This window comes from Daucus carota, chromosome 7 (genome assembly GCF_001625215.2).
Source record: "Daucus carota subsp. sativus chromosome 7, DH1 v3.0, whole genome shotgun sequence".
In the NCBI taxonomy this organism is placed as follows: Eukaryota; Viridiplantae; Streptophyta; class Magnoliopsida; order Apiales; family Apiaceae; genus Daucus; species Daucus carota.
In genome coordinates, this window is record NC_030387.2 from 37,778,616 (window position 1) to 37,799,989 (window position 21,374).

Here is a 21,374-nt window from a genome sequence, read left to right on the forward strand (position 1 = left end):
GATCCGGAGCAGAACCACAAAAACAAGAGAAATCAGGCTAAAATTCACCCGCTTGGAAGAGAGACAGCTAAATCTCCGATGGTTTTAGATCAAAGTTCCTGAGAAGATGTATTATTCAAAAATTAGGAAGAAAAACAGAACAATCAAATGATTCGGGGTTTTCCACCGGTGAAAGCCGATGGAAGCCCCGGGCGGCTACGACAAGAGAGAGGTTAGACCAGAGAGAATTAGGGTTAGGAGAGATTAACACCTCTCCTAAATGTATTTTATTGATATGTGTATTATGTGATGTATACTTGTTTGAACGACTGATCCGATATATTAATAATTATTATTTTTAGATATATTAGTTTATCTTTTAAATTCGAAACATAGTTAATTTGTATCAATTATTGTATACAGAATTAAATTACAAAACTATGCAAGTGATAATATTTTTATATTTTGAAATTATTTATATTTAAATATTGTAAAAGAATTATTTTAATTATTTACATTAAATATAATATCCAAGTATTTATTTTTGAAATGGATTAATTATTTTTTAAAAATTATTTGACATTTAAAAATGATTTTTTTAAAATAATTTCAATAATTTATTTTAAAAATATTATCGGATAGCTTATTATTTCCTTTATATATGCAACAAAAACAACCAGTATACCCATAAACACAGAGTATTACTATCGGTGGAAGCTAGGGTTTGACACAGGTCTCCGCCGAGAGTATTGACGGAGAAAATCGAAAGTAATTCCTTCGATTCTTGTGTTTAACGCTCAAATTTCTATATTCTATTTATGTTTTGTCGTGTATCTGAGTTGGGGATTGAAGTTTCGAAGGGTTTGAGGTGGTTGTGTACGATATTAGCGGGTTAGGGCTCGCCGGAGTCGTGTGGCGGCGTTGGTGGATAACTAGGTTAGGCGATTGAGGGGTTCGAGGGGGGGCTGCTACGGCGGTGACGCCGCCGTGACTGTCCGGAGAGGAACGGCGTAGGGAGATGGTTGGGTGTGGTGCGGGCGGCGATGCGGTTGAAACGAGGAGGGGCTGCTGTGGGGTGAGTATTTTGTGTGTGTTTGTAAATGGAGATTTACAGTGTTGTGGGTAGGGTTTCGATGGCGGTTACAGGGCTGGTAAAAGGAGGGTGGGAATAAGAGTGTGGATGGTTTTTTTTTTTTTTGGGGGGGGGGGGGGGGGCTCCCGGACTGCAGTCCCGCTTTTCTGAGGAAGGATGATTAATTTATTATTGCGAATTATATTTGAGTTATGATTCAATAAGTGTTATATGCTCTGTGATTTAATTGTGGTAATTGTTTTAGAATTACATCTAGAAGTTATTATCGAGTCATTGACAAATTGCTCCGGTTTGAATGATTGATTGTGTTGGGAATAATACATTAATTGGAGTTGGATTATCCTTGAGATTTGGAGCATGATTATTTATAGAAACAGTATTGATTCATTTGCATTTTATTTTGTGTGATTTTGTTCGATTACTATTCGATTTTTTTATATGAATGTGATATTAGTTCGAAACTGTGTTGATTATGTGTTAATTAGGGTTCCAATTAGGGATAAATTAGTTTAGGTTTCCAATTAGGGATTAATTATTATTGCCATTGATGAATATTGTAAACTTCCGAGGAACATGTTTGTCGTTTGTATTATGGAATTGAATCTCTTTTTTGTGGACTTATGTATTTTGGCGTATCACAGGTATTTACCATGGTTTCTACCAGATCAATGTCCGGAACAACTAAGAAACCAGATACTAAGTAAGCTTTTTTCTAATTTTATTTTGTTATCAAGACTTTACTGGACTTTATTGACCTCAATTATATTTATTTTGCACAAGAATGACTCATTTTATATACCAAGTAAGATGATTGCATTCCGTCAAATTTAATTAACATATAAATACACAGACCAACCTTATTACTTTAGCGCTGTTACACACATAAATGCACACATTAGCCTTATTACTTTAGTTTATGGTTGGGTTTATTATATTGTTTGATCGGAGATTATGTTGATGAATCAACCTAGTTTTTTGTTGACATTCAAGACAAGCTGTTAGGCCCGATATATTAATACGAATCTTATATTTTGGCTTTTATCTAGCTTGTGCTAAAATGATGAATTTCTTAAGATAGTTCATATTCTTGCATGTATTGCGGAGATGGATTCTGAGGAAGATATGTATATAGTTCGTTACTTGATTTATTGTGATAGTAGTAAGCTTGATAGGGGAAAGGGAGTGTTTGAAAAAATATATGGGAAAGATGTTGGGTCTTGAACTAGCTTAAATTTGTGGATATTTGGTTGTGATTGTACTGAGAAGGCTATTTTTTTTCATGACCTGGTGAATAAGGGTGTGATCTTACAGATTTTGTACGAAATAATAATACTCAGTTGACAATGAAAATTGTCCAGAGATACCATTTTACCTATATTAGTACAACAGAGTTCATTTGAGCAAGTGATTGAGCATTTTCGTATAAGGTAGGGTGATGCAATTAAACCAAGATAAGTGATAATGATTAGCAAGAAGCATGGAGCGATGTCCGTGAGACGACATTGAGACCCATCAATGATCGTGATTGGGTGATGAACAGCGGGATGCTGAGTGTGACAATTTTGTGTATAATAGAAGTAAAATAAAGTGAAAAAATAAGAGACAAATATACCTCCAATCATTTGACGTCGGTTAATAAAATTTGAAGGAATGCAGTTGTATGCTTAAAAAATATTATTTTGGTATATTAATTGTTCACTTCTATTCAAGATTGAGGCCATTAAAGTGCAATTAAGTCTATTATAAAATTGATTTAAATTTGATTCCTTGGCTAAGAATTGTTTATTTATTTATTTGATTAGGGTTGCTGTGAATGACAAACAGGAAGCCTCCACGACAGCAAGGAACAAAGCAAAGTTCAGAAATACTAAAAAAATTGCCAAGTCTGGGGCAACTAAAAAAGTGGCTCATGAGTAAGTTTTACTATTTTCTTTAATTGATATATTGATCTGAATCTGGTTTCAAATCTAACAAATTTAAAATTCCACACTTTTGGTTATTGCCCGTAAGGATTATATTCGTAAGTCTCTGGACATTATTAGAAGATTGCTCTTTTTCTTGTTCTCTCTCCCTCGTCTCTTGCTTCTTCTTCTTTTTAATAGAAAAGTTAATGAGTCTTGAATATAAATGCTTGAGAGGTATATACAAAAGGCTTTGTGATGCACATAAGAAAATATGTGCTTGTCTGAATTGAAGAGAAAGAGAACTGTACTTGTTGTTTTGAGTACATATGCTTCCAAATGAGTACAATCATGAGTAAAGTACCGTTGTAGCATACATTTCCGGAAAACAATTGGTAACTTTTAAATTTCCTGTCATTAGAACAAAATATATAATTACAGTAACCATACAGTAGGCCTTAGGCTGTAATCATGGGAAAAGAAAGCCTTAGGGTGTGCGAAGGCCTTAGGCCGTATCCATAGGGAAGGCCCTAAGTGGTGCCGATAGACTTAGGCTGTCGCCATACTGATGTATGTAAGTTAGGCCATAACAATGAAACCGATGACTAAGATCAGTTTAAAATTGTTCATTATTTAAGGTGTGATAGTGTATTTTAGGATCTATCAATTATATATTATTACATTAATATTATATTGTACTGCATAAATATTATATTGTACATTTTATTTTCTTTAACAAACAAATTCATGTATGCATATGTCTGTATGTATGTCTGTGTGTGTGTGTGTATAATTTTGAGATGCTGTGAAACATAAAGTTGTTGAAAGACTAATATCTTTTTGTCATGATTTAGGGGATGCACAACAGCGCCCTGGTCAATGATTACCGATGCTTACTGCTTTTTCATGTAACTTCCTACTTCATTCTTTTTTCCTTTTCTGTCTATGCATTGTATATCTTGCTGTGATTTTGTTTTTTGATTACAGGAAGGACTCGAAGGCAAAATATTATGAGAAGAATGCAAAATATTATGAGAAGCATCCACGAGGCCGAATAGTAAGATCTCCATTTTTCTAGTTAGCTTTTAAGTATTCCTTTCTCAATCAGTATAAATTCACTTTTTCGTGCTTTTTTCATCATAGATGCCAGAGGAGCTCCGAGATGTTATCATGCAGAAATGGAGGGATATGAGTGATGCGGAAAGTAATTTTGCTGAAAAGTAATATCGATGTAATATCAAAATGATGGGACATGAGATCTCAAATTTCTCCTCCTATTTCACTTTTTGCAGGACAAAGCTCCGTATGTTGAATGTGCTGAGGAATTGAAGGCTCAAGGACTTACCTATCTGTAAGTTTTCTCTTGTTTCTTGCATTTAGTAGTGGTATTGGCATATATGCTCCATCCAATGCAACAAAGGATGAGCCTCTGATATGCAACTTAGTTTTCAGTCACTGTCCTATGAAGATCTGCGTATGCTCACAAACAATTTAGATAGTACCCAAAAAAATCAATGGCTAGTATTATAATCAGATCAGTCATGTAATTTCTTGGTTTTAGTTTGTGCCACTTAGAAGCATGATTCTGTTTGATTTCTTAATTTCAAGTGCCCCACTCAAAAGCCAATTTTTGCTGGTCATTGTATCAATTCTCAGAGACATTGTTTACAAATAGGTAATGTCTTGTGTGGTTTTGTTTTATCTTCTTGGATCATGTTTCTAATGTGGTAGCTGGTTTGGTTTTCTCTTCTTTATCTATAGGCAAGTCAACTGCGATAGTTTGTTTAATAGTAATTCTCTACTTATTCTCTATTAGATCCGATGAGAAAAAGATACTGATTGTTTTGTGGGGATATCAGTTTTATGAGTAGATATATGGGTTGATGGCTGTAATTTTAGGCACAAAAATAGTGTATATCTTTTGTAGTTTCCTGTCCGTGCAGATTTATGTATTTACTCGCTCTACCAACTTTAAATTTCTGTGTCAGAAGTCAAAGGAAATATTTTCTTAGTTCTTTTTTTTGGTAGCTTAATGAATTTAATCATTGTTATTAAGTTGTAATAGTGTTCTTTAGCCAGCTTATTATCATTGTTAATAATATTATTTTGGTTCATTAATTGTTCACTTCTATTCAAAATTGAGGTCATTAAAGTGCAATCAAGTCTATAATAAAATTAATTTAAATCTGGTTCCTTGGCTAAGAATTGTTTATTTATTTATTTGATTAGGACTGCTGTGGATGACGAACAGGAAGTCTGTTACAAAGCAAAGTTCGGAACAACTAAAAAAATTGCCAAGTCCGGAAAAACTAAAGAAGTGGCTGATAAGTAAGTTTTACTAAGTTTTTTTTAAATTGATATATTGATCTGAATCTGGTTTCAAATCTAACAAATATAAATATATACATAAATATTGACTGTTCCACATTATTGGTTATTGTCCGTATGGATTATAATCATCAGTCTCTGGACATTATTAGAAGATTGCTCTTTTCCTTATCCTCTCTCCCTCCTCTCTCGCTTTTTTTTTTTATAGAAAAGTCGAGTCATGAATGTAAATTCTTGAGGGAGATATACAAAAGGCTTTGTGATGAACAAAAGAAAATATGTGCTTGTCTGAAATGAAGAGAACTCAAAAGAACTGTACTTGTTTTGAGTAATTCCAAAATGTACAACATGAGTAAAGTACTGTTGTAGCATACATTTCCGGAAAACATTTGGTAACTTTTAAATTTCCTGTCATTAGAACAACAAAATATATAATTACAGTTGCCATACAGTAGGCGTTAGGCCGTAACCATGGGGAAAGAAAGCCTTCGGATGTGCTGAAGGCCTTAGGCCGTATCCATAGGGAAGGCCTTAAGTGGTGCCGATAGACTTAGGCCGTAGCCATACTGCCAATTCTAAGTTAGGACTATAAAAATGAAACTGATGACTACGATCAGTTTAAAATTGTTCATTATTTAAGGTGTGCTAGTGTATTTTAGGATCTATCAATTCTATATTATTACATTAATATTTTATCGTACTGCATAAATATTATATTGTACATTGTATTTTCTTTAACAAACAAAATCATGTATGCATATGTATGTGTGTGTGTGTGTGTGTCTATATATATATATAATTTTGAAATGCTGTGAAACACCAAGTTGTTGGAAGAGTAATATCTATTTATCATGATTTAGGGGATGCACAACAGCTGTTTGGTCAGTGAATGACGACGCTTATTGCCTTTTCTTGTAACTTCTTACTTCATTCTTTTTTTTCCTTTTCAGTCTATGCATTGTATATTTTGCTGTATTTTTGTTTTTTGATTATAGGAAGGACTCTAAGGCAAAATATTATGAGAAGCATTCACGACGCCAGATAGTAAGATCTCCATTTTTCTAGTCAGCTTTTAAGTATTCCTTTCTAAACCAGTATTAATGTATTTTCTTGTGCTTTTTTCATCATAGATGCCAGAGGATCTCCGAGAAGCTATCATGGAGGAATGGATGGGTATGAGTGATGCGGTAAGTAATTTTGCTGAAAAATAATATCGATATGCTGGGACACGAGATCTCAAATTTCTCCTATTTCAATTTTTGCAGGACAAAGCTCCATATGTTGAAAGTGCTGAGAAATTGAGGGCTCAAGGACTTACCTATCTGTAAGTTTTTCTCTTGTTTCTTGCATTTAGTAGTGGTACTGGCATTTATGCTCCATCCAATGTAACAAAGGATGAGCCTCTGATATGCAACTTAGTTTTCAGTCACTGTCCTATGTTTGAATCTGCATATCCTCAGAAACAATTTAGAGAGTACCCAAAAAAGTCATTGGCTACTATTATAATCAGATCAGTCATGTAATTTCTTGGTTTTAGTTTGTGCCACTTAGAAGCATGTTTCTGTTTAATTTCTTAATTTCAAGTGCCCCACTCGAAAGCCAATTTTCGCTGATCATTGTATCAATTCTCAGAGACATTGTTTACAAATAGGTAATGTCTTGTGTGGTTTTGTTTTATCTTCTTGGATCATGTTTCTAATGTGGTAACTGGTTTGGTTTTCTCTTCTTTATCTGTAGGCAAGTCAACTGCGATAGCTTGTTTAATAGTAATTCTGTACTTATTCTCTATATCTGATGAGAAAAAGATACTGATTGTTTTGTGGGGATATCATTTTTATGAGTAGATATATGGGTTAATGGCTGTAATTTTAGGCACAAAAATAGTGTAAATCTTTTCTAGTTTCTTGTCAGTGCAGATTTATGTATTTATCTGCTCTACCAACTATAAAATTCTGTGTCAGAAGTCAAAGGGATTATTTTCTTAGTCCCTTTCTTTTGTGGTTGCTTTTATGAAGTTGATCATTGTTATTAAGTCATACTTAAGAGTGTTCTTTAGCCAGCTTATTATAATTGTTTATAATATGCATGTAATGCTTGTGAGCTGTGGCAGACTACAGTGATTCATGGAATGAGTTGATACACTTTTTAGTCAATATGACTTGCCAAAACAGTGGCATTCTTTATATCAAACATCTAGTTCGTTATTTATGATTGTTTTATACATTGGTGTTTTGACCGCTACTGGTTTAAGCTTTAATAGCATCTAATTTTATCATCTTCTGTGCAGGGATTGAGAAGACTTGTGTGGGATAGAAGACTTTTGTACAAAGACTGATAAATTGATGTGTTTTATTTGTACTCATCTTGGATAAAATTTCAAGAACACATGTAGTTTGATGAATTTTCAAGTATGTGCCTTTTGGGATGAAATATCTACTTTTATGGATGTTGCAATGTTAAGCATCACAACTGACGGATGAACTTCAAAATGATGCACAATATTCACTAGTTACCAAAGAACTAATGTCTTGTCAAAAAAGTGAAGGACAAAAAAAAAATGTACTCTATTGAAAGGAGGCTTGTAATTTAGTTGAGGAATAACAAGAGAAATGCCGCGTCGAAAAAATATCAAACAATTTCCAAATCAGAGAGGAATAATAAAAAGAAATATTGCAGATTCTAAAACGATATTCTGAAAATTTTCTAAAAAGTAATGGGTCGACTCGTGACGGTTGACTAATACATTTCCTTCTTGGTTAAATAAACTCTTTTATCTATGCCATGGTTGTCGGTATGCATGCTTATTTCACTAAATAAATATTTTAAAAGTTATTTCAGTACTCGGTTTGTTTATAAGTAAAAAGGTTGTTAAGTAAATAAAAATAAAGAGGAATTTGGCAGAAAAAAGAGCATGCACTCTACCGCAGGATTTAGATTGGATTTTAAAATATTTTAAAATTTATAGTTTCAGGTGCATATATTTTTTAGTTTTTAATAATATATTAAAATATGAGAATATCTGATCATTTTTTTTAAAGATTCTTGAGATATTATCTAAAATTATACTTTAAAATATAATGAATCATTACATTTTAATAAAGACGCAAATCGTAATTAAAACACTTGACAATTATTATGATTCCACCCTCAAATTTGACCCCATTTTTTTGAGGTTTTGAAATCTACTTTATCTGGAATCACCTTGCTGTTTTTGAAATCCTTTATCTGCTTTGCACTCCATCTTATTATCTGGAACTACAAACAAACGCCAATATATTTTGTGCAGCTGCCACGGAGAAACGCAACATCTTATATTCAAATAATTTAGTATTCTATTGATACTGAACTTATTTACAGATAAAGGGGCCGTTTGGGTGAGTTTAAAATAAGAGCTTCTGGCTTAAAATAAAAAAGTGAAGTAGAAGTTAGAAGTTAATTAAGACTTATAAGTGATTAAAATGTTTGGGAAAAAAGTAGAAGTCATGAAACAAAAGCTAGGAATCGTAGCTTTTTATAAGTGATTCTCGACTTTTTACACAAACAGTACGATAAGTGCTTCTAACTTAAAAGTCCAGAAGCGGGGCTTAAAAGCCCCGCCAAACACCCACTTCACCAGTTCTCTGTTCTAACACTCAAATACAATACAATCTATATAAATGAATAAATTCTCAAATATTAATTTATTGAGGCCTAACTGTATGATCCGGTAAATTTACCAAGGTAATCGAAAAAGAAGAAAGACTACATCTATAATAAGGAGAAAGAAAAACCTACATTCGAAAAAACATTAAAAAAAACTCGTGTAATAATTGACAAATTAATTACTTGCAGTCTTGAACTAGAACACGATGTTATTTACACTTGTCTGGCAAGGGAAAAACAAGAAAGAATTGTAAACATAATCACAAGAGCATAATTTCGTAACTGAATAAGGTATATAAGTATGTAGCAACAAAATTGTAACCTGCAAGTACTCAAAACCCAAAAAATATGAATTTTAAATTATCTCCGTGCTTCAAGTTGTTGAATTTCAATAAGATCTTCAACTGTGATACCAATCCGATATTGCTGGCAAATACCTTTTTTTTGTTTTGGATCTTCCAAATCATTTTAGCATCAGTTTCATTCCCTAAAATGGCAAAAAAGTATTAAATCAGGGTAAATGAGAAAACAAGCGGTAATCACAAAATAGTTTAAAGTGATTTGAGCATGAATCGTACGTATGTGGTGGTTTAAACATAAATAGTTTATATTTTATATATTTGCTATCGATTAATCTAGTTAAGAATGGATCGTATACCTCATACATACTTGTTCTTGATCAAACTGATTTAAAGTCAGAATTTATCTTATTTATGTCTATTTTAAAGATGTACATAAGGACTTATTTTAATATGAATAATATATACTTTCCTCTGTTCTAGTATATTATTATGTTTATTTTGTGATGTTAATACATGTAACAAGGAATTTCCCATTAAACTATTTTAGGGGGATGAATTTATAGAGAATTCTAAGAAATATGTAAGGGTTCAGCTAATTATGTAGAATGGTGCGATATCGATAAGGTTAGTCTGTTGGAAATAAATTATGTTAATGCAATTAGGTTCCGGGAGCAAACTTTCTAAAACCACAATAAAGAGCGGGTTGTTTGAGTTCCTCAACCCAACTTGTACAGAAGAGTTGATGATTTACTGTAAGAGATTGATGAAAAATCGATTTTTTAGACTTTTTGGTACATATGATGATTAGCATGGACGATAGGTACGTGTATATACGCACATATGCAACAAAATAACCATTGACTTGTATTTTGAACAATTATACCTTCAAAAATTAAACAATGTTAATTAGAATCAACAGGATGCATTAAGTGTTAAGTGTCCAGGACGAATGGACATGCACATTCACATGTCTTATCTTACGATGAATGGTTTCAAAACATTGGCCTCCACCTATCTGGAAATCAATCACCAGCACTGGAGTTTCAGGGGGATAGAAGAGCTATTAGGAAGCGTTGAAGCAACGCCTGCTGAAGTTGCTGAGGAACTGATGAGGACATGTGATGCTGATGCTTGTCTTGGAGGACTTGTCAATTTCCTCAAGGATAAGAAGAGGAAAATGACTATTGTTGAATCCGGGGAGGATGTGAGTCCTGGAGCTGAAACCACGGATGGGGATGACACTACTCCTGGAGTTGAACTCATCCCAAAAGCCAAGAAAACTAAAACTAATGGCTTGCAGGATGTTTTTTTGTCTCAATTGAGGGGCTATAATGGTCGCAGAGATTAAATCTTCTGATTTTGTTTGTTGCGTAATTTCTATGTAATGTTTTGAATAATTTTATTAAATCTCATACTGTTTTTCTCACTGTCTTCTTCAACATCGTACTTCAAAAATAAGTTCAGATAAGATATAGATATTCAATACAAACACGACAACACTAATTTTCTCTTCGTTAATTCTTCACACTAATTTTCTCTTGGTTAAATCTTCACTCCTTTCTCATTGTTCTAAATGTCTTAAATTTTAGTTTATAACATTATTTTAGAATATTATTGGACTTGCTCTAGTACGCTAAACTTCTGGTTTTTAAATTTTGTCAGATTCTTGACTCTGATCGCCTTTTTTGCAATCTTTCGCTGCCTCTGTGACTGATGCAGCCACCTCCGCTGTTGCTTTCTTGGCTTTGGCCTCTTCATATTTCTTGTTCTTTGTACGAACAAAACTGATCAGGCTATCAAGTGAGACATCAGGTTCATCACTCTTCAGCAGCTGCTCAGCTACTTCAGCCGGAGTCACCTTTGTAGTCAGAATCAACTCCTCAATCTCGGGAAAAAGCTTGTGATCCTCAACTCCCAGATAATTGCCAGCCAGAAGTCTAAAGCCACATGGAGTACAGTAGGACATTCGAATGTGCATATCCATTCTCCCAGGACGTAACAATGCCGGGTCCAGCTTCTCCTTGTGATTCGTCGTAAATATTATGATCCTCTCATCTCCGCAACTTGACCATAGTCCATCTATGAAATTCAGAAAACCTGATAGTGTTACCTGCACATGTACATTTTCCAAAAATTACAAAACCTGTCGAAAAATATACTAACAGGCACAAACTTAATATGAATAACAAAAGCAACAAAGCTATAGAAAAGACTGACCCTGTTTTTTTCTTTACTCTGAGGCTTTCTGTCTTCGGATCCTGCGCTCACCCGCTCTTGCAACTCAATATTGCAATCAATATCCTCCACCACCAAAATTGACCTATTCGCGGTGGAAATCAACAGCTTCCTAAGGTCTGAATTCTGCTTCAAATCCGTCAACTCCAAATCATAAATATCAAATTTTAAATAATTAGCCATCGCCGCAATTAAGCTGGATTTTCCAGTCCCGGGCGGCCCATACAACAAGTAGCCTCTTTTCCAAGCCTTTCCGACTTTCTTATACTTCTCTTTCCTCTCCACGAACCTCTCTAAGTCTTTGATCACCGTCTCCTTGAGCTGTGCATCCATCGCAAGTGTCTCGAAAGTTGCAGGATGATCGAAACTAACTGACTTCCACTTATCGAGCGATGATGAGAAGTCGTATCGCGAAAGAAGAGTGAATATCTTTAATGTTCTGAATTCTTGTTTCCTGTCTTTAGCCTCTTTTAAGATAAATGGCAAGTATGAATTAACCGCTTGTTCTTTGTGTTTTCTGTTAAAACTGAGCTCGAAAAACCGGACTTCAGATCGAAATGATCTCTTCTGGTCATCATTGTAGTATGTATTGGATTGTTGCAGTTGTTGGCACACCCAAGTCCACTTGAATTCAACACCATTGAACGTATCAATCACCTCTTCATCACGCTCCATGGTGAGTGAGACGTTGTTTTCTTGTTTCAGTTTAGTAACTCTAAGACGACGCGTGTTGGGAGAGACCTTAGATCCCACATACACCACCGCAGCATCATAAATTTCATTTCTTTCGATCTCTTCATACTCGTTGATCACCATAGTGAGCTCATTGGAGAAGTGACTAAAAAAATGGCGGAGACCAAGGTGAAAGTAATCCTGAATTTCAGAGGGCACGTAGTCTCGGGCCATGCTACGTGCCACCATAGCCGTGGCAGCAATAGTTCCAATGGTGGATATGATGGTCTTTGTTGTTGCCCTACTGGTTTGTTTTGTTATTGACATTTTGCTTAAGGATATTGATGTAATGTGTACAGGAATAAGAGAGTAGAGTTGTTTATACTAGAAGCAATATAGAGCACAAGGAAGTTGAAAAACAATGTAAGAGTAAACTGTAACTAGAGTACTTCTTGACCATAGAGCTTGATGAACTGGTAGTTAAATAGAAGAAAGAACTAAGGATATCATGCAGATTTGAGCGTCTGAACTTGTAAGGATATCATGCATAGTGAATGCGCTATTCCCAACCTAAACTTTATTCACTTCCGAATAACCTAGTTCAAAATTCATGATCGCTAAACTAACCTAATTCGTTTATTCTCAAACTAACTTATTTTCCTGAAAAAAAAAAAAACTAACTTATTTTACTGTTCAAGTTCAACCACAACTTTTATATTTTCTTTTCATTTTTCAAATTCTTATTCCATTTATTATCGTTCTTTTACGTAATATGTATAGTAATACCAAAAAGGTTATATAAAATCCATGAATTTGATTACAGTTATACTAATTTATGACCCGTTCCAAGCACGGGATTGTATAAATTTTTTAAGTTTATAATTTATTGGGATAATAATATTTTTGATATATATATTTAAATTATTATTGTTCAGATACAAAACTTATTATGCATCGACATATTAATATTCAATTTTGTTTAAATTTTATTTTTCAAAAAAATATTCTCGGAATGCATGTTATGATACGAATTTATTTTAAAATGATACATTTTATTTTAACAAAATCATAATGTTGTTTTTGATTCTAAATAGATGGAAAAAATTCAACACGTAAATCGGATGAGAGGGTATTCAATATTTAGTACAACTTAATTTCTTTTTGATTCATAATTGTTTTAAACGTCTAATAAATATTATTAAGTGTAACGCTAAGAAATAGTATAATGAAGTCTTTAATTATAAAATCCTAATCAATATCGAAGTCTGATAATTATAAAATCTTAATCAATATTGAAGTTTTTAATTATAAAATCCTAATTAATATAAAAGCCTTTTCATAATGATATAATAAATTATAAAATTCTAAACAATACGAAATTTTTCATAATAGTTTAATGATGATTATTATTAAATATAAAATTATATGATTATAAAATCCTAATAACTATAGAAGTCGTTTTTAATCATAATATCTTAATCAATCCATGAATATTATAAAGTCCTGACCAATATAAATCTTTTAATGAGAATACAATACTTTTAATAGGAGTATAATACTAATAATTAGGGGATAACTTCTATGGAGACCTTTCCTTGGAGACTTGGGACCATTTTTGTACTACAACTAAAATACCCCATTAAAAACATTGCAAAACGTATTATGTTATAGAAAGATCATTATTTTATTGACAATCTTGTAAATTTTATACATTTGACAAATAAAACAATAAAAACATAGTATTATTTTACAAAATAAAACAATAAAAACATAGTATTATTTTACAAAATAATTAGTGTGCAGAATATTTGTTGATCTTGCAGAACATACATGTTCTACTTGTTTAGCATAAATAATTTGTCATATGTTTCGATAGAAACGAAGGAAATTCCCTTCTCGTTTAATTGGAAGTCAATTTATAAGAATGAGTAAAGCTTGAAACATTCCTTGAGGCTACGATATTCCAACCCTGTGAGAGTTAGAAACCAAATAGGATTCAAATCAGCTAGGTTTTTTTCACATAAATAAACCCCCAGTTTATTCTTGTAATTCAGAGTCTAGGTGTATTCGATTGAGATTTTACCGGGCACCATGTCAGTGATGAGTTTGAGTGCTCTGCCTTCTGCAGCAAGTGCTTATGCCGCATACGCATCAATTTCCTCATCGTTCATGCTTCTGAAGACTACTTATCATCAAATAGTCCCATATGAAGTTCATGATTATTTAATCTCAGCCGTTTCTCGCATCTTCAAGAAACAGGCCACAGAGGAAAATTCTTCGTTTATTCTAATAATCGAAAAGCTGGACGAATATGAGTATCCAAATGGTTTATTTGAGTCCTTCGAGATTTACATGGCAGATAGAGCTACTTCAGTGACCAATTGCCTCAAGATTTTACAGACAAGCATGAAAAGCAAACACCTCACTACCAAAATAGCCCGAGAAGAAACCTTAACTGAATTTTACCAGGGTATTGAGATTACATGCAAATTCCTTTTCCGTGACAACAAAGCAGAGGAGAAAAATAATCCGCGGGTCTTGAGTGATGATGATCCGCGGGTCTTGAGTCGTGGTAAGCAGTGGTTTGAACTTAGTTTTGAAAAAATTCACAAGGATATCGTCGTAAATTCATACATACCATTTGTCATGGAAGAAGCAGAAGCTTTGCAAAATTCAAAGAAAGATTTGCTAATCCACTCGTGTAATGGGGCTGGGGGGCCTTGGTCACCGACTATTCTAGAGCATTCATCAACATTCGAGACATTGGCAATGGAGCCTGCTGCTAAAAAAGCTCTGATGGATGATTTGGATTTGTTTGTCAAGAGAAGAGAATATTTTAAGAGAGTAGGAAGGGCCTGGAAGAGAGGCTACTTGTTGTACGGGCCTCCGGGGACAGGGAAATCCAGCTTGGTAGCCGCGGTGGCTAATTACTTAAAATTTGATATCTATGATTTGCAGCTCTCGAATGTGAACAGTGATTTTATGTTAAGGAATGTACTGATGGGGATTAAGAACAGATCCGTTCTAGTGATCGAAGATATTGATTGTAGCATTGCGTTGCCAGACAGAAGTATTCCAGCAAATAGTGCTAGACCTAAACAAGATCCGAAGGTAATTTTTCTTATTATGTGTGCTTGTAATAAAATTCTTGTTTATTAATAAATTTTATAACTTTATTTTATTTTGAGAGGGCTGCAGATTACACTATCAGGACTATTGAATTTCATAGACGGGATGTGGTCGAGCTGTGGAGATGAGAGGATTATAATCTTCACAACCAATCACAAGGACAGACTTGATCCAGCATTGTTGCGTCCAGGACGGATGGACATGCACATTCACATGTCTTATCTTACGATGAATGGTTTCAAAACATTAGCCTCCACCTATCTGGAAATCAATCACCAGCACTGGCGTTTCAGGGAGATAGAAGAGCTATTAGGAAGCGTTGAAGCAACGCCTGCTGAAGTTGCTGAGGAACTAATGAGGACATGTGATGCTGATGCTTGTCTCCGAGGACTTGTCAATTTTCTCAAGGACAAGAAGAGGAAAAGGACTATTGTTGAATCCGGGGAGGATGCGAGTCCTGGAGCTGAAACCACGGATGGGGATGACACGACTCCTGGAGTTGAACTCATCCCAAAGGCCAAGAAAATTAAAACGAATGGCTTGCAGGATGTTTTTTGTCACAAGTGAGGGGCTATAATGGTCGCAGAGATTAAATCTTCTGATTTTGTTATTCGCATAATTTCTATGTAATGTTTTGAATAATTTTATTAAATCTCGACTGTTTTTCTCACTGTCTTATTCAACATTGTACTTAAAAAATAAACAGCTCCTGACCCAACAACCCACCACAGGTCGGCTCAAAAGTGCTAGCAAATTGATATACCGGGTGCTAGCAAATTGGTATACATTAGTTATTTGCTTGTACCTATAAAGGGTCCAAATACTTTCTAAGACGACCTCGTCGAGCCCATAATCAAACTTACGAAACCCGGGCAATGCCTTTGCACTTCCGGCCGGGTAGAGCTCTGATACCATTTATAACATCTCAGCCCATAACTGAATGCATACCGGACCCAACAACCCACCACAGGTCGGCTCAAAAGTGCTAGCAAATTGGTATACATTGCTTATTTGCTTGTACCTATAAAGGGTCCAAATACTCTCTAACTAATCGATGTGGGATGTTACAAAAAACGATGTTAGTTTGATCGATGTGCAATACTTCAAAACGTGAACTTTATATTCGATCTTTGTGATCTCATCTATACAATACTTAAAACGTTCCTGATCCCAAATCCAACGGCTGAAAAATAATATATTATTTAAAAGGTCTCTAGCAATCAATTGTTGGGACCAGGACCTACTTAAAAATAATGAACTCTGTATCTATGGTTTCCTTGTGTATTGAAAAAGTTCTGTTCTCTTCCACTGTTCATGTTTCAAGGCTAATCCGGATGTTAGTAGAAAGTGATGATCTATGAAGTTGTTCAAGTGTTCAACAATGACAGATCCCTAACTTTAAAGGGGGATGGAAGGTAATTTTAACAACTCAAGTAGTGATATCGCATAACAGCTCTTTTTTTTTTTTTAATCTGTGATGGTCATGGACTCATGGTGACACCTAGGTAGCTCTCCCTGTCTACTCCCCTTCAAAGTTTTACCTCTACATGTTAATCAATTCTATAATTTCAATTGCTTGCCTTGTTTTAGGGACATATTTGGTTCTGTATTGGGTATGAACTTTGTGGTTGCAAACTATTGCAGAGAGCGAGTTCATTTTGCTTCGGCTGAGGAGTACTTGGACACATTTTTGGCTATATTGAAGGATTGATTGCCAAGAGCATTGGAGGCATACGTTTCAAAAGGTCGATGCTGAGATTGCACCTCTTGGTTCAGTAACTGTTGGCTCTGCTGCTACTATGGCTATTGTTTGCTCCTCCCATATCATTACGGCAAATTGTTGTGATACTAGAGTGGTACCTTGCCTCACAGCATCAATCTGCTTATTCTAGTAAACAAAATGCATGTTAAATTATCTGCATTTTATATGCGAATTCAATATCTTCACTATTTTCCACAACATTATGCAACAGAACGTTACATTCTGCACAATACATGTTTTTTTTTTCTGGAAATGATTGCAAGAGGAATTCAGATAAGATACAGATATTCAATACAAACACCAACAACAACATTAACTCTCTCCTCGTTAAATATTCACACTAATTTTCTCTTGGTTAAATCTTCCCTTTCGTTCTAGATGCCTTAAACATCTAGTAGGCTAAACTTGTGGTTTCTGAATTTTCTCAGATTCTTGATTCTGATCGCCTTTTTCGCAATCTTTCGCTGCCTCTGTGACTAATGCAGCCACCTCCTCTGTTGCTTTCTTGCCCTTGGCCTCTTCATTTTCCTTTTTCTTTGTATGAACAAAACTGATCAGGCTAGCAAGTGAGACATCAGGTTCATCACTCTTTAGGAGCTGCTCAGCCACTTCAGCCGGAGTCACCTCTGTAGTCAGAATCAACTCCTCAATCTCGCGAAAAAGCTTGTGATCCTCAACTCCCAAATAATTGCCAGCCAGAAGTCTGAAGCCACATGGAGTGCAGTATGACATGTGGATGTGCACATCCATTCGCCCAGGGCGTAACAAAGCCGGGTCCAGCTTCTCCTTGTGATTCGTCGTAAATATTATGATCCTCTCGTCTCCACAACTAGACCACAATCCATCTATGAAATTTAGAAAGCCTGATAGCGTTACCTGCACATGTACATTTTCCAAAAATTAAAAAACCTTTCAAAAAATATACTAACAAGCACACTCGATAAATTAACTGAATATGAATAACAAAGCTATAGAAAAGACTGACCCTGTTTTTTTCTTTATGGTGAGGCTTTCTGTCTTCGGATTCTGCACTCACCCGCTCCTGCAACTCAATATTGCAATCAATATCCTCCACAACCAAAATTGACCTATTCGCGGTGGCAATCAACAGCTTCCTGAGGTCTGAATTCTTCTTCAAATCCGTCAACTCCAAATCATAAATATCAAATTTCAAATAATTAGCCATAGCCGCAATTAAGCTAGATTTTCCGGTCCCTGGCGGTCCATACAACAAGTAACCTCTTTTCCAAGCCTTTCCAACTCTCTTATACTTGTCTTTCCTCGCCACGAACCTCTCTAGATCTTTCAACACTGTCTCCTTAAGCTGCACATCCATCGCAAGTGTCTCGAAAGTTGCTGGATGATCAAGACTCACTGATTGCCACTTATCCGGTGAAGAGAAAAGGTAGTCCGAGTGAAGAGTGAATATCTTCAGTGTTCTGAATTCTTGTTCCTTGTCTTTAGCCTCTTTTAAGATAAATGGCAAGTATGAATTAACCGCTTGTTCTTTGTGTTTTCTGTTAAAACTGAGCTTGAAAAACCGGAATTCAGATCGAAATGATCTCGTCTGGTGATCATTGTAGTATGTATTGGATTTTTCCAGTTGTTGGCACACCCAAGTCCACTTAAATTCAACACCATTGAATGTATCAATCACCTCTTCGTTACGCTCCATGGTGAGTGAGATGTTGTTTTCTTGTTTCAGTTTAGCAACTTTAAGACGACGCGTGTTGGGAGAGACTTTAGATCCAAGATAGACCACCGCAGCATCATATATTTCATTGCTTTCGATCTCTTCATACTCGTTAATCACCATTGTGAGCTGATTGGAGAAGCGTCTAAAAAATTGACGGAGGCCGAGGTGAAAGTAATCCTGGATTTCAGGGGGCACGTAGTCTCGGGCCAAGCTGCGTGCCACCATAGCCGTGGCAGCTATAGTTCCAATGGTGGACATGATTGTCTTCGTTGTTGCCCTCATGGATTGTTTTGTTGATGGCTTTTGGCTACTTGAGACTGCAATATAGAATACAAGGGGAGTTTAAAAACAGTGTAAGAGAAGAGTAAACTATAAGTATAGCATTTCTTGAACTGAACATCCAACTTGATGAACTAGTTAAATAGAAGAAATAAACTTGGAGTCCACGATTATTACAGTACTTGTGAAGGAACTAAGGATATCATGGAAATTTAAGCGACAAAAGCTTGTAAAGTCTTGCAATGATAATTCTAAGGATAACTTGACAGATTCGGTTTTAACAGAGCCATGGTAAATTTCTACAACATGCATAGTGAATGCTACTACTCCCTCTCAGCGTTTGAGACAACATATAAATTTTGTGCTATAAAACCTGTTAACCTTGCAATCGCAAACACCTTTTTTGCTTTCTTACTGAGAAGAATAATTGCATAATCAGCTCCTATTCCCTATAATGTTCAATTTGTTCCAAAAAATTACTCCCTCCGTTTCAATTTACATGTCCACTTTTAAAAAAAAAATTTGTTTCAAATTGCTTGTCCACTTCAACTTTCAATGCAAAATCATATTTCCAAAGTCAATTCTACTCCACATACCTCTTATTTATATTTCCTAGATCAACCACACTCCACATATTTTGATCATTTAATGCAATTAATTTGTAAATACCCACTTTTCTTAAACTGTGTGATTTTTCTAAAGTGGACATCTAATTTGAAACGGATGGAGTATATCATTGTGCAACCAAAAGCCATGTTAATATGTTATTGAGTTAATACTACTGCTGATGTAAAGCGAAACCGATGACAAAAGGAAGGCTAAACCATCATACAGCCCGAAAATCGCCAAGCACACACCATTTCACAGACCAATCAGCCCCTAAAACTAATCACACTACTAGCACAACTTCTAAATCAACTATCACACAAACCACTGACGAATTAACAACACAATCAAAACTAATCGTCGAGAATCAATCTTTAACTCAAAACAACTACTAAAATGAAACTAAACATAAAAAAAAACACAAACAAATTTAAACCACAAGCCAAATAATTCACTAACAGACTTCTAATTTAGGCAGGCCCTAAATTGTCACTGCTAGAAAAACAAATAAACTAAGTTGTAAGACCTATTTAATGCAGTCACTAAAATGCTGATACAATGAATCAGTGGCTAGGAACAAAACACACCTTACAAGCAGAAGAACAGAGATTCGGAGCCTAATAATCAAACCCTAACAACGGACCTCCTTGAACAAACTCTTCTGCTGAGCAACGGAGTTTACTGTGATTGTGTTTGAAAATTTTGTGGTGAGCAGTGGTTTGCAATGCATGCTTGTGTTTTTATTCTGCAGAAGCTTTACAAGTTTTGGACTCAGGTCTTGAGAAGAAAAAAGTGTAACAGTCTGCAGTGCAGCAGTGGAATCTTTAAGCATGTACTAGTAGTAGTCTTCACCCCTGACAGAGGCTAATTTTTCAATGGGGCTACGGCTTTGCAGGTGCTACAGCTTAATTTTAAAACCAACAAACAGAGGCTTAGAGCAGTATACTACTCCGTCCCAATCAATTCTATACAGTTTTCTTTTTGAATGTCCCATCATTTTTATACATTCCCAAAATAGTAGTTTTTTATAATATAAAACACTACTACATCTACTACATTCTGCCACTATCTCCATTTTATAATAATAAAAATACTATTACACCCACTAACTTCTTCCACTATCTCAAATCTATTATTAAAAAATATATGGGTCCCACCACTTTACCCTTTCCATTTAACTTTACTCATTTCTTACATTTTTTTGTCTCCAGTGTCCAATCCCAATGTATATACAGTAATTCACTGGGACCGAGGGAGTACTGAAATAGGCTAAGTACTCCGTGGTATTTTTTCTATTCCAATGAATTGTATATCTTACTTGCAGTTTATTAAGATTACTTCAAAATATTGTTTTATAATATTTTTTTAAATAAAAGTTTGATGTTTGAATTTTAACTCAAAACAATGAAAATTTAAAAAAATTTTATAAAATTATATTTTATAAAACCCTCAAAATACGTGCAAATAATAAATCTATATGAACATGTGAAATATGTAAATAAGATGCAAATTTTAAAACAAGACACCAAAATTCATAAAATACAAAAATTCCAAATACAGTAGAGGGTTCCAATGTCCATATATCTATATTTATAGTAGCATTAAAATATGTGTCAAATAGTGAATGTATAAAATCCATGTGGACGTGGAGAGTAACTTCTTTTTTAAAAAATCAGTTTAAATTTGGATTATACCACAATTCAGATCTAGGGATAGTTCCTGTAGAAAAAATAAATAAAATCGAGTGATG

The 21,374-nt window shown here is 34.6% G+C and overlaps 4 protein-coding genes and 1 long non-coding RNA gene across 9 annotated transcripts; 3 read left to right on the forward strand and 2 right to left on the reverse strand.

Annotated features, from left to right (window-relative positions):
- The first annotated feature begins 648 nt into the window (after positions 1 to 648).
- On the forward strand, positions 649 to 7,747 carry LOC108196245 (uncharacterized). 4 transcript variants are annotated; one of them, XM_064081681.1, is made up of 13 exons: positions 649 to 747; positions 1,714 to 1,772; positions 2,875 to 2,985; positions 3,828 to 3,881; positions 3,961 to 4,030; positions 4,117 to 4,172; positions 4,265 to 4,324; positions 5,203 to 5,301; positions 6,162 to 6,215; positions 6,297 to 6,345; positions 6,432 to 6,488; positions 6,567 to 6,625; positions 7,589 to 7,747. In XM_064081681.1, exons 2-13 carry the CDS (start codon positions 1,723 to 1,725, stop codon positions 7,593 to 7,595), a joined length of 726 nt encoding a protein of 241 aa, XP_063937751.1. In that variant the 5' UTR covers positions 649 to 747; positions 1,714 to 1,722; the 3' UTR covers positions 7,596 to 7,747. The 4 variants fall into 4 exon arrangements, with proteins under 4 accessions (XP_063937751.1, XP_063937748.1, XP_063937749.1 ...); XM_064081678.1 differs by lacking the exon at positions 649 to 747 and adding an exon at positions 754 to 1,054; XM_064081679.1 differs by lacking the exon at positions 649 to 747 and adding an exon at positions 754 to 1,054 and having other exon boundaries at positions 6,162 to 6,182.
- A 2,879-nt stretch (positions 7,748 to 10,626) lies between these two features.
- LOC108196243 (AAA-ATPase At3g50940-like) lies at positions 10,627 to 12,580 on the reverse strand. Its single transcript, XM_017363435.2, has 2 exons — positions 11,463 to 12,580; positions 10,627 to 11,355 (listed from the first exon to the last, which is right to left on the reverse strand). The coding sequence occupies exons 1-2, from the start codon at positions 12,477 to 12,479 to the stop codon at positions 10,894 to 10,896; spliced, it is 1,479 nt and encodes a 492-aa protein (XP_017218924.1). The 5' UTR covers positions 12,480 to 12,580; the 3' UTR covers positions 10,627 to 10,893.
- A 1,562-nt stretch (positions 12,581 to 14,142) lies between these two features.
- Positions 14,143 to 15,977, forward strand: LOC108196242 (AAA-ATPase At3g50940-like). Its single transcript, XM_017363434.2, has 2 exons — positions 14,143 to 15,263; positions 15,351 to 15,977. Exons 1-2 carry the CDS (start codon positions 14,244 to 14,246, stop codon positions 15,846 to 15,848), a joined length of 1,518 nt encoding a protein of 505 aa, XP_017218923.2. The 5' UTR covers positions 14,143 to 14,243; the 3' UTR covers positions 15,849 to 15,977.
- Positions 15,978 to 16,520: 543 nt separating this feature from the next.
- On the forward strand, positions 16,521 to 17,241 carry LOC135147677 (uncharacterized). Its single transcript, XR_010285400.1, has 2 exons — positions 16,521 to 16,696; positions 16,872 to 17,241. It is a non-coding gene; the product is annotated as an uncharacterized LOC135147677 (long non-coding RNA).
- Positions 17,242 to 17,272: 31 nt separating this feature from the next.
- LOC108195387 (AAA-ATPase At3g50940) lies at positions 17,273 to 20,512 on the reverse strand. Of its 2 annotated transcripts, XM_017362346.2 has the most exons (3): positions 20,212 to 20,512; positions 18,029 to 19,056; positions 17,273 to 17,919 (listed from the first exon to the last, which is right to left on the reverse strand). In XM_017362346.2, exons 2-3 carry the CDS (start codon positions 19,019 to 19,021, stop codon positions 17,443 to 17,445), a joined length of 1,470 nt encoding a protein of 489 aa, XP_017217835.1. In that variant the 5' UTR covers positions 19,022 to 19,056; positions 20,212 to 20,512; the 3' UTR covers positions 17,273 to 17,442. The 2 variants fall into 2 exon arrangements, with proteins under 2 accessions (XP_017217835.1, XP_063936965.1); XM_064080895.1 differs by lacking the exon at positions 20,212 to 20,512 and having other exon boundaries at positions 17,281 to 17,919; positions 18,029 to 19,122.
- Between the last annotated feature and the right edge of the window lie 862 nt (positions 20,513 to 21,374).

Coding starts and splice junctions, on each gene's coding strand:
- LOC108195387 (XM_017362346.2), bottom strand. CDS start 19,021: ATGAGGGCAACAACGAAGACAATCATGTCCACCATTGGAACTATAGCT. Junction 17,920..18,028: donor ACCATAAAGAAAAAAACAGG/GTCAGTCTTTTC, acceptor GTACATGTGCAG/GTAACGCTATCAGGCTTTCT.
- LOC108196245 (XM_064081678.1), top strand. CDS start 998: ATGGTTGGGTGTGGTGCGGGCGGCGATGCGGTTGAAACGAGGAGGGGC. Junction 3,882..3,960: donor GATGCTTACTGCTTTTTCAT/GTAACTTCCTAC, acceptor TTTTGATTACAG/GAAGGACTCGAAGGCAAAAT. Junction 6,489..6,566: donor GGATGGGTATGAGTGATGCG/GTAAGTAATTTT, acceptor CAATTTTTGCAG/GACAAAGCTCCATATGTTGA.
- LOC108196242 (XM_017363434.2), top strand. CDS start 14,244: ATGTCAGTGATGAGTTTGAGTGCTCTGCCTTCTGCAGCAAGTGCTTAT. Junction 15,264..15,350: donor GACCTAAACAAGATCCGAAG/GTAATTTTTCTT, acceptor AGAGGGCTGCAG/ATTACACTATCAGGACTATT.
- LOC108196243 (XM_017363435.2), bottom strand. CDS start 12,479: ATGTCAATAACAAAACAAACCAGTAGGGCAACAACAAAGACCATCATA. Junction 11,356..11,462: donor AGAGTAAAGAAAAAAACAGG/GTCAGTCTTTTC, acceptor GTACATGTGCAG/GTAACACTATCAGGTTTTCT.